The sequence below is a fragment of the Harpegnathos saltator genome, unplaced genomic scaffold (genome assembly GCF_003227715.2).
Source record: "Harpegnathos saltator strain DR-91 unplaced genomic scaffold, Hsal_v8.6 scaffold192, whole genome shotgun sequence".
Classification (NCBI taxonomy): Eukaryota; Metazoa; Arthropoda; class Insecta; order Hymenoptera; family Formicidae; genus Harpegnathos; species Harpegnathos saltator.
Genome location: NW_020229975.1, coordinates 606,702 through 619,124, shown reverse-complemented (window position 1 = coordinate 619,124; position 12,423 = coordinate 606,702). Strand labels below are relative to the sequence as shown.

The window sequence follows — 12,423 nt, the reverse complement described above, 5'->3', positions numbered from 1 at the left end:
TCTAACGACACATGTCGTGTTTGGTCGATGACCAGGCGAGGATATATCCGGTAAATTGCGCGTCCTCTTCGCGCGAAAGTTCAGGTCACTCGTTCGCTGTAATCCGCCCCGCGCAACTTTGTGTCTTATACGCAACGTAAGTCCTCGAGGCCATAAATCGCAATAGTTTATTTCGTGCCGCGGTGTTCGATATTTACATGCATACACACCCAGCCACAAATTACTAAAAATTATTCCATCGACTAGCGGGCGCGAATAATGTGCAACAAAACAGCGGCAGTTATCTGCGAAACTTCGTTATACGGTACGCGGCGCGAATAACTCGCGGATAAAAGAACGGTTAAACTGTTGGAATAATATAATAACGGAACGGGCCGTGTTCGCCGTCCGGATGATCCCGCGGCGTTTTATTTCTCCGACGAAGCGACCGCGCCGTGAAAAATTATAATTGATATGGACGGACCGGAAACCGAGGGGGAATAATCCGAAGGCGAACGCTGGAGAAAGGTAGACGGCAGGAAAAGAATCGCTGGTCCGTTGAGCTGGAATACAAAAGTCGGCTGGAGACTTATGAATTAAAGCGAGGATGTGGGTCTCGACCGCACGTCTCACAGAAAGGAGGCAGTTTTTCTTTCCCTTAACGAGAATGCGCGTCTCTCTCTCCAATATTTATTATTAACTCAGCGATTAACAGCTTGCATCATTGCACGAAATATACACACTACACCATTTTTCTCTTTTAATCGCCATATAGCACGCACGAACATATTGGGCTGTTCGGAAAGTAATTTCGATTTCTTCAAATAAATTATGTTAGTTGCCTTTTTAAGCAATTAACCTCATTCTAAACCAGAAAATTATTTTACATTTTTACAACGCACAATTCAAGCCCCATTTGAGAAAAAGTTGTTTTTGTTTGGCGTCGCATCAAAAATGGAAATCCAACGTGAGCATTTTCGTCACATTTTGCTTTTTTATTGCCGTAAAGGCAAAAGGACAGCGCGAACAAAAAAAAAATTGCGCGCCGTGGTGTGGAGAGGATGTGTTGACTGAACGCCAATATCAGAATTGGTTTCCGAGATTTTATTCTGGGAATTTCGACCTCAAAGATGCATCACGTTCTGAAAGTTGAAGCTGATGAAGACCAAATGAAGACGTTGGTGAACGCAAATCGTCATTTAACACGAGAAATTGGCGAGAGATTGCATTTATCGAATTCGACGGTGCATGAGAATTTGATACAACTTGGTTCCATTTGGTACCAAATAAAGCTCGATATTTGTGTTCCACACGTTCTCAAAGAAAGAGATTTGATTCGTCGCATTACCATCTGCGATTTGCTGTTGAAACGCGAAAAAAACGATCCATTTCTGAAACGACTCATAAGTGGAGATGAAAAATGGATTGCGTGCAACAATATTAAACGCAAAAGATCGTGGAGCAGACGTGATGAATCAACTCGAAGCACGAAAGCTGATATCCATCAAAAGAAGGTGATGTTCTCTGTTTGGTGGGATTGGAAATGGTTTCTTTTTGAACTGCTACCAAACAACCAAACGATTGATTCGAATGTGTATTGTCATCAATTGGACAAATTGAATGATTACATGAAGCAGAAGAGAACAGAATTGGCGAACAAAGGTGTTGTGTTTCATCATGACAACGCCAAACCTCACGCGAATTTAATGACTTGCCAGAAGCTGTTAGCGCTTGGATGGGATTTGCTACCGCATCCACCATATTCGCTTGATCTGACACTATCCGATTATCACTTGTTTCGGTCACTGCAAAATTCTTTGGATGGTAAAAATTTCGAATCAAATAAAAGTATCAAAAAAAAAAGTTAATTACATTTTTTGCCAATAAGAACCAGAAGCTCTACGAGCGTGGAATCATGTTATTACCTCAAAGATGGCTTAAGGTGTTGGAACAAAATGGGGTCAGTATACTTAATACCAGAATAAAACTCTTCTTTCTATTAAAAAGATCGTCTTTAATTTTCATGCAAAAAACTGAAATTACTTTCCGAACCAACTCGATATATTACGTACATATTTCAATTCAACGAGTCGTGCTCTTTGAACAAATCAGGCTTCGTCAATTAGATTCATGTGAAATTCAGTCCGGCCAATTCCACGGGGGAGTGACGGAGAGCCAGAGATTTTTCTCTAGTATCCGAACGCGAATAAATAATCCAATAGCGATCGTATTGAAATGGAAATAGCGTTCGGACACCGTGAAAACGACGGAGAACAAGAAACTCGTTAAAAGGCGAACACGAGCCGCGAGCGAGCGTGATTGACACATTTGTGTCGCGAATTTACCCTCGGCAGATAGAGCGGAAACTTTCATAGAGAGAAATCCACTTGTACGTAACAACGACGCTTGACGCGGATGATTGAGCTCAGCTTTGCAGTCGCGATTTTAAACAACAGTCGCGGTGTGTCAGTAAAGTCGGACAATCGCTCAGTTCGAGGAGAGATCCGCGTCTCGATCTTGTCTCGATCGAGATGCTCTCTCTCTCTCTCTCTCTCTCTCTCTCTCTCTCAGCGTCGATCTCATTTCCGCAGCCTCGGTGTCGTTAACGTGTTGCAAGCAACACCGATAATGACGCTTGTCTTTGTTTTGTTGATTTACAGGTGGCCTGGTTGCGCGTCGACACGCAGACGATTTTGACGATAGCGAGCCACGTGATCACGAAGAATCACAGGATCGCGGTATCCCACAGCGACCATCGGACGTGGTTTCTTCACATACGGGAGGTGCGGCAGGCCGATCGGGGCTGGTACATGTGTCAGATAAACACGGACCCCATGAAAAGCCAGATCGGTTATCTCGAGGTAGTCGGTGAGTAAGGCTTCGTCCAGCGTTTCTCGCTAATGGCTCGCTGCGGCTTGTTCCGATCATTTCTGTGCATTCCTCGTTCTCGTCGGCCGACGAGGGAGCGTGTAACGCGCGTAACGCGTGCGGAATGGCGAACTTGAAATAAAGTTGCCTCGATTTCCATTCGGTATTAGCTCCCGCTCAGCGCTCAGCGCGCTCTGCGCCTCGCTGTTACACCCGCTTGCATCCACCAGGGGCGGCTACCAGATATTCAATTAGTGCTACAAGAAGCTAATACCGCGGCGTGCCGTCGAACGCACGGCGATATTACCGTCCAATATGCGGGAATAACGCGCGCGCGATTCCCGTCGGGAAGGTAGACCGGCGGAATCACAAATCCGCCAAACCGACGCGAACTTTCGACCGACGCGGGTTAGTCCGCGGGTCTTAGCTGCGCGGGTCTGCAACTTACAAAGTGGCTCTTGCCGCAGTTCGAAGACTAGGCGAGCACTCGCCAACTGCAAAGCTTCGATCGTATATCGCTGCTCGAATGCACTCGCGAGTAGATTATATAGAACGCTAATAGGAGCGCTTTCATCGGTTCCATCGTTAAAGAGACGTTTCGGGCTCTACGCGACTTTCATCCTCCACCTCCCTCTTCTTCCTCGTTTCGAGCTGTGTCATAATCTGTGCTCTCTCTCTCTCTCTCTCTCTCTCTCTCTCTCTCTCTCTCTCTCTCTCTCTCTTTCTCTCTGTCTCTTTCCTCTCTTAAACCTTCTAACCGCTCGCTCTCTCATTCAGTTGCCTCTCCTCTCTTTTTCTCTTTTTTTTTCTTCACGAGCAGAACTTTCCCAGCCGTCTCGTTATGTCCTTCCACGCTAATGATGAAATCTGCTATCGCCAAAGCCCTCGCTATTTATACTAAAGTCCGTGTTAAGGTTTGAATACACCCGGTTTAATCCTCGCGCACCCACCGTGTCTGGGTAAAGTGGCAATTTCCATAGATAATGTTACTCGTAATTGTACGGAAATAGGATGATGCGTCGGAGATATGCGATTGCGGTTGCGTAGATGCACGATCGTGTAGGATGCATGCAAGTCTGAGCCCGGGTGTGTGCATTAAACAGCGTGGCTTCCGTTAGTATGATATTGAGTGAAGCAGCGGTGTATGTGTCTTACATTGGAGATTTTTACGGGCGAAATTGATCGAGACGCGATTTCTCGAAATTTTCATCAAACCGCGGATCCTCTTGACGTGCTGTCGGAAAAAAAGAGAGAGAGAGAGAGAGAGAGAGAGAGAGAGAGAGAGAGAGAGAGAGAGAAAGACCGAAAGAGAGCAATATTAGCTTTGCGTTTCGCAATGCGAAAGGAAACATTCGTACCGTATCATCAAGTATTATAGCAATGCACGTCGTAGTTACCGAAGTGAAATATAAGAAGTATCCGTGCTCTTCCCTCAAGAGAGATTCTCTTATCAGCGATGCGGACGATTCAAAACTCGTTATTTCTCGAATCTTTCCGTTGTGCTTCAAAGTCGCCGACGTCGGGGGAGAACGAAGTTCTCCCTCGGAGATTCTCTCGTGCGAGTTGTACTTTCTTTAATGGCCTCTTGATACGGCGTCCGCCCCGCAGGATATTCGTGCGTTTGCGCGTCCGTTCGCTGTCACGATAACGATTAATTAAACGCCGCAGCAACAATACCGCGGCGTGAGAGACTCGGCTTGCGAGGCTTGCGAGCGGCTTTTGCGAGCAACGAGCGAGTCGATCGTCGCTCGCAATTACAGGGATTTATGCGAAGCGTATCGCCCGATATTACGCCGTGGATCCGGCGTCGTGCAGCCGGATTTTAGAATGCAAGCTTTTTCCGCATGCCCTCTCGAAGGAGCCACTCCTCAGCTCCCGGTCCGGGCGCGGCGCGGCCCGACTGGCCGCCGGTTGCTGATCGCGACGTAAGGTTCGTTCCGCCGCGTTTGTTGTATACTTTACGGTCTTCCGGCTCGCTCTTCCGCCGTCCGTACCGAAATCAAATTGGCATTCTCGAGATACGGCCAGGCCCTCGCATCCCATCTGTAGCAATCTAATCCCGCGCGTCTGGCTCTGCTACTGCTGCTACTACTGCCGCCGCTCGAGCCGGCGCCGCCGAGCGTCCTCGCGCACGCCAGGACGATCTGACCTGACCTTCTTTCGTAGCTTCAGAGCGACAGAGCGTCTTCCGCGCCTTCTGCGCCTTCCACGGCGCGTATAGAGCAGCCGGCTACTTACGGAACTTCGTCTCCCTCGTGAGATCATTTCGCAACCCCTCATGGTCTCCTCCTACCTCGGACTAGTCTCTGCCCCCCCCCCACTCCTCCCTCTCTCTCTCTCTCTCTCTTTCTCGCTTTCTCCAGCGAGCGTCACCGTCGCCGCGCGCTTTCTATTTTAACGGCGTTCGCGCAGCTCGTGGGAGTGCTACGTCGTCGCGGTCGTCGCTTAAGAAATCTTCTCGCCCGTGTAGGTAGGCCGCTCCGGAGAAAAGGAAGCTGGCTTGCTATGGTTGCCAACGGGTAGATCGTGGCGAACCCTTCGGGAATTCGCCTTTATGCGAGCGAGGAGCGCTTCTGGTTGTAAATAGCGCGCTGTGTTCAGCAGGGCATACGGAACGAATGGTCTAAGGAAGAAGCATCGAGCTCGCGCGAAGCGTCCCCGCGACGTCTCCAGGTGATCTTTATTTCATCCTCGCGCTCGTGTGATCTATATACAAGCGCGAATTTCATTCACACGTATTGTAAGTCACACGAGCGAAACCGATATCCGATGTACGTGTTCTTATAATATTGTAATTCTCTACAAAATTAACAGTATGGTCTTCTAGTATACGCGTGTATCAGAGAGATTTGAGAGAAGTACATATTCATTAATCATATTCAGGTCAGCTTGAAGAGGAAACCTCAAATACACTTGAGAAATCTTCTCGCGTGTGGGAAAGAGAGTGGCTGACAGCGCTTCACGGGAGGAAACTGATTTTCGGTGCAAATGATTCTCTCTGTATAATTAGGAGCTTTAGCCTCGAGGTAGCAAAATAAGTTGTTGCACCTCTTATTTAAATTAAAACGCACAGCGTTTATTTATAATAATAATAATAATAATTCCATACACTTTTTTAATATTAATAATATACGTTCCAGCAATTGCAAACTTAAAAATTAAATAATTAAATAATTTACGCAGTTACACACATCCGTGTCCGTGTGATATTTGGATATTTTATCTTTTCCATACAATTTTACGCGAAAACAGTTAAATTATAAATTAGATGAATTATTGTGGATCCGAAAATCCAACAGAATGTCTATATTATTTAGCTTTTGGTATTTTACGTTTATTATAAAATCAGAACAATCGCGGGCTAGAATGTTACGAGTGTGTAAGCCGCTTGCTCGGTTCTCGTAACAGATTATTGGATTGTTCGGAAAGTAATTTCGGTTTTTGCATGAAAATTAGAGACGATATTTTTAATAGAAAGAAAAATTTCACTCAAGTATTGAGACTATATTGTTTTAATACCTTTTGCCATCTTTGTTTCTGGTTCTTATTGCCAAAAAAATTAAATTAAGTGCTTCTCGACACCTTCACCCTTGAATCGCAATTTTTACCATCCAAAGAATTTTGCAGTGACCGAAGCAAGTGATAGTCGGATGGTGGCCAGATCAGATGAATATAGTGCTTGTGGTAGCAAATCCCATCCAAGCGCTAATAACTTGTGTGGGATCTGGTGTTGTCATGATGAAACACAACACCCTTCTGTTCGCCAATTCTGGTCTCTTCTGCTTGATAGAATCATTCAATTTGTTCAATTGATGATAATACACATTTGAATCAATCGTTTTGTTCGTCAATTCCGGTCTCCTCTGCTTGATGGAATCATTCAATTTGTTCAATTGATGATAATACACATTTGAATCAATCGCATTGTTCGTCAGTTCTGGTTTCCTCTGCTCGATGGAATCATTCAATTTGTTCAATTGATGACAATACACACTGGAATTGTTTGGTTTTTTGATAGCAGCTCAAAAAGAAACCATTCCTTTTCAATCCCACCAAACAGAGAACATCACCTTCTTTTGATGGATATCAGCTTTCGATGTGCTTTGAGCTGGTTCATCATGTCTCCTCCATTATCTTTAGCGTTTAATATTGTTCAACACAATCCATTCTTCATCTCCAGTTATGAGTCGCTTCAGAAGCGGATCGTTTACCTCGCGTTTCAATAGCAAATCGTAGATGATAATGCGACGAATCAAATCTTTTTCTTTGAGAACATGTAGAACCCAAGTATCGAGCTTTGGAACGAAACCAAGTTGTTTCAAATGCTCATGTTCGATCGAATTCGATAAATTCAATCTCTCAGCAATCTCTCGTGCTGTTAAACAATTTGCGCCCACCAATAGATGGTGCTAATTGCCTTTTTAAGCAATTAACTTCAATATAAACAAGAAAATCATTTTACATTTTTGCAACGCACATTTCAAGCTTCATTTGGAAAAAAGTTGTTTTGGAATCTATCAAGTTGTTTTTGTTTAGCTCCGCATTAAAAATGGAAAATCAACGTGAGCATTCTCGCTTCACATTTTGCTTCTTCTTTTTTTGCGATAAAGGCAAAAATACGTTTTTATTTGGTCCTCATCAGCCTCAACTGGCCTTCCATTTAACGTGATGCATCTTTGAGGTCGAAATTGCCAGAACAGAAAATCTCGAAAATCAATTCTGACACTAGCTTTCAGTCAACACATCCTCTCCATACACGGTACACACAATTCTTTCTTGCTTGCGCTGTAGTTTTGCCTTTATGGCAATAAAAAACCAAAATGTGGCGAAAATGCTCACGTTGGTTTTCCATTTTTAATGCGGAGCTAAACAAAAACAACTTGATAGATTCCAAAAAAGAACTTTTCCTCAAATGAAGCTTGAAATATACGTTGCGAAAACGTAAAATGATCTTCTTATTTAGAACGAAGTTAATTGCTAAAAAAAGGCGACTAGCAGCGCACCATCTACTTGAAGAAACCGAAATTACTTTCCGAACAACCCAATAGTTTCCGCTTCAACTGGAAAACAATTGATATTACCTATCGAAATAATTTCACTTTACCAATTGGTCGCCACTCTCAAGAGGAACGATTCCACACGCATGACAAGCGCGACATTCTTAACCTTCGCAACAGGTTTTGTTTCACGTCACTGCGACGTCTAGAAACGGAGCGGTCGAGCGTCGGATCGAGCCGCGCTCGCGATCGCTTCGGTGTCGCTAGAGGACTTAAATGGACACCAGCAGCTGAATCAGTAAACAATGCGTTGGAGTACGTGCTTACGCGTTAGTGCTTACGATGCGGACCCGGACGCATCCCCACTTTCACGACTGACCGCCGGCCATGTGCTCTCAGGAGCCACGAGGCGCGGCCATTGACCTCTCCGTACTACGCCATCGCTGATCCAGTCGCGATGTTCGAAAGACCGAAACTCGCGAAGGAATTACCGTAGGAATAAAAAGCAACTTTTTCAACAAGCCTTTTCGCGTGCGCGTTCATCTTATTGCCAGTCCGACTGGCGAGACGGTCTCGCGATTAATTCGGAATATCCTTTGTGCGACAGTTCTCTCTCGTTAAAATTGTTTCTTTTCTCTCCCATCTTTTCTATCGTGACAATAGGATCAATATTTTTACTATCGATCGAGGTGAAAAAATAACCAAAGCGTTACTTACGGGTAAAAGCGCTGCACCGTAAATTATTTGTATGTTTTGAAGCAAGGGAAGATAATATATTCAAGCGAACGTGATATTTCCGTGTATCTTTTGCACGCTCTGAAATATTTTGGTCTCGTAACATGTCGTTGACGACGATGCAGTGACGTTAAGAAGAAGCGAAATTACGTGACGCGAAAACGAATTCGCCAATCCCGGCTATGAATTGGTTAAGGAGATCCTAGTCGGGCCTGATTGAACTTTCGCGGACGTCGATAATGCGGCCCCTCGGAGGATGTTTTCGGAGCTCAATTATCGGATTCTCATTAATGCCCGCGTGCATGTGTACGCGTACACGACACATGCGTATCCCAGACATTCACCGACGTGCACGGTATTGTGCGCCGCGCGGAGTAATCCGGCAACTCGCGGACAAATCTCTGTCTGTAATGTCGTGAACAAAATCTTTCTCAGGATATCGAATTTACGTCATGTCATCTTCCGTCGAGACGTTATTATTGTTTTACCAGTATTGATGGCGGCGGTAAATAGTTTCCGTCTCTGAAACATCGATGACGCTCGATTCACAAACATTTTAAAAATAAAATATCTTGGAGCACCTCACACACAAACACACAAACGGTACATATATATAAAATCGCTGCGCGATATTTCGCTCGAAGCTCACATTCCCCGACAAAACGGTAAACAATCGAATGAGAAACGTCAACGATGAGAGGGTTCTTGTGAAAAGTCACGTTACGTTAGACGGTTACGAATGAAACAGTTTCTGCCATCTATTGCCGTAAAAATTGCGCTTAACACGCAGTATGTAGGGTGTACGGGAATTCTGAAAAAGAGCAAGCGTGTTGAGTGGCGGAAGAGAGAGAGAGAGAGAGAGAGAGAGAGAGAGAGAGAGAGAGAGAGAGAGAGAGAGAGAGAGAGAGGGAGGAAGGGTGGGGGAGAAAAGAGGGGAAGGAGGAGCACCGGTTCATGAAGGAGGAGAAAAAATGAAGAACGAGTGTCGTGCGCTCGTGAGAGGCCACACGACTTTTCATTTCCGAGAAGGGCTGTAAAGATTGCTCGCGTGCAGGCCCCCCCTCTCACATGCGCACGTTGTTCCCGGCAAACTCGTAGCCGTATTACCGCCACAATAATAAGGTTAATGCCTTGCAAATTAAGCGGACGCGAAAGACCTTTCGCGTGGTTTTATGCTCATTTTAGTGCCGATGCCTGATCTTTGTCGACGAGCCGGCAATTATCGCGATAACGTGCCGAAACGATAACGACTCGCTCGCGGCTCTCTCAGTGAGAAATTTGTCAGAGTCCGGCGCATTTCGCAATTACGCGACGAGCGACCGCGGCGAATCATCGATAACGCCGATAAACGACCGTTGACTTCACGCTCGAAAACTTCTCAAACAGCACAGACAGACGGAGATGGCGAGCGACGAGTTGTGTATCGCGACGCTATCGATCGCTGTTTTATCGAGTGCTTAAATTCGCTCGCGGAATGCGAGCAGTTTCGCATCCCATCGAGGATGCTATCGAGTTCCATAGCTAATTACGATAGATGAGGAGGGGAAAGGGCCGCTATCGGGGCGTGGATCGGGAAGAAAACAGATCGAGAGATTCTCACTCGTCGCGCGAGTACACTCTTGATCTCTGTTAACGGCATCCTATTATATCCCATAAGAGACGGTGCGCATTGCTTGTGTTTTAATGAAATTTCGACTTCCCGTGTAATTCGCGGAGCGACGAGCGGAGAAACGAGCGATGGAAAGAAGAACGAGAGGGGGAGAAAGGGATAGAGGACTCCCGGATCCTTTCCATCTTAATGCAGTTGCCAAGAGTTCAGATAATTAGCCCGACAACGTAAACAACAGCGTTCGATCGGTGAGTCGGTTGGTGTGTGTGTGTGTGTGTGTGTGTCTGCGAGCCGCGTGGGGGCACTATTACAGAAAATCGAACGAAACGCTTATTAAAAGTTGCATATTATTGTCACTTCCATTAGGCGCGCTTCCGCGCGTCGAGTACAATAGAGCGCACAGGCTCGAATGAGTAATTCGCAAATACCGTCGAGACTCAGCAGGAGGAATCGATCGCTTTTCTCCCTCTCTCTCTCTCTCTCTCTCTCCCCCTCCCTCCCTCTCCCCCTCCCCTCCTGTTCGACGTACTCGCGTCACGAGCGTCAGACGACGACGGCGCTCGTAAATCACCAAACGCGCGCATTCCGTCCCGGCGGAGCCGCCAGGCCAGGCGAGAGAACCCGTTCGGCCTGTACATAAGTGAAGGCTTGCTTGGCATGTTTCTTTTATGTGTCAACCGATTCTCTCTCTCTCTCTCTCTCTCTCTCTCTCCGTTCGGTGATCGTCCAATTAAAGCAGTTTGCTCAGACGCGCGGGCGCGCGTCGCCGGAGGAGATCGTCTCCCACGGAATAATCCTTACTGCTCCGAGCGGCCGCTCCGAGCGGAATGGCAGGATGTCACGTCGCTATCGGCTCGCATCCGGTACAGTCATTGTCAGGACGTCTACGTCACGTTGACGTCGGCCGCCGATATATAGACATAATGCATGATATCCGGAGGGATCTTGACAGCTCGTGAGAAGCCAGGACCAAATGCGTGCCAGTTTTGGTTTAATTGAGCCGACTAACTGGCCCCTATAATTCAGCTGTCCCGCATTAACAGTGCGACGCGAAGTGCCATTGAGCTTTTACACGTCACGAGCCATTCCCGAGATCGACCGTGCATCGTGATTATTTGAAAAGAAGAAACTTGCTCACAGCAGCCGCGGCGCAATCGGCTGCTCGCGTTCGCCTTCGAGACGGGCAGGTTGTCGCGAAAAGCACGCGAACTTTCGACGATCGGCGACCGTGATGTCATACAGGTCAGTATGACGGGTTGCTTGCCCCTACTCGGATGATAATGCAGAGGTTTCCGAAAAAGTCACTCGTTGACTTTGTTGATAATGATGCTGATTGGCGAGTTCCCAGTTGTGACAGATGCAACTAACTTTGCACCGTGTTCGTAATGACAGTTTATCAAACATTTACCGACGGGAGTCGAGCCTCGTTGAATTAGAAAAGATGTTTAAAAACTGAAACTGAGAAATAAATATTACGGAATAAAGCAGAATAAATAAGAGTAATATTTAAAGAGATAAATAAAGAGATAAATAACATATTTTCTGGTTTCGCATAATTTCTTAATTGTTTTCTCACATCGGCAAGTTTGATCGAAATTGGAGATTAGGAAGAACGATACAGAAATATTTGAAAGTCTTATATATTGTATTTTATCCATGTTTCTACAAAAAATCGCTTCTGCAAAGGTATGAATAGACTACAAACGCGATATACATATTGGTTGCAATTTAATCGACCGCAACTATTAAGCTGCAAAAATTCTCGATAAACAGGCCCTTTTTGATAAAAGATACAAGACTGTAATGGCCCTATAGACTATAAAAGGTCCTATTTTCGATGCCAAGATACAAGACTATAATGTACCGACAATATGTCGCTTGATAGTTGCGGTCGATTAAATTGCAACCAACATTTATACTGCGTTCCTAGTCCGTTCATATTTTTGCAGAAGCGATCTTTTATAGAAACATAAATGAAATACAGTATGTAAAGACCTTTAAATATTTTTATATCTTTCTAATTCTATCAATTTCTATCGAACTTTTCAACGTGAGGAAACAATTAAGAAATTATGCAAAACCAGGAAATATGTTGTATTACTTATCTCTTCAAGTATTACTCTTGTTTATCTCTACTCTACTTTATTCCGTAATATTTATTTCTCAGTTTCATCTTTCAAACATCTTTCTTAATTCTAATGAGGCTCGACTCCCGTCGAGCTCGGTAAACGGTCA

At 45.3% G+C, this 12,423-nt stretch overlaps 1 protein-coding gene across 3 annotated transcripts in view; it reads left to right on the top strand.

The window, feature by feature from the left end:
- The window catches only part of LOC105191963 (neurotrimin), a 172,564-nt gene that overhangs the window by 118,562 nt on the left and 41,579 nt on the right, over positions 1 to 12,423 (top strand). For all 3 annotated transcript variants that reach the window (XM_025297895.1, XM_025297896.1, XM_011155769.3), the window contains one exon: positions 2,640 to 2,847. In XM_025297895.1, coding sequence (XP_025153680.1) covers positions 2,640 to 2,847 — 208 coding nt within the window. The remainder of the gene's footprint in view (positions 1 to 2,639; positions 2,848 to 12,423) is intronic.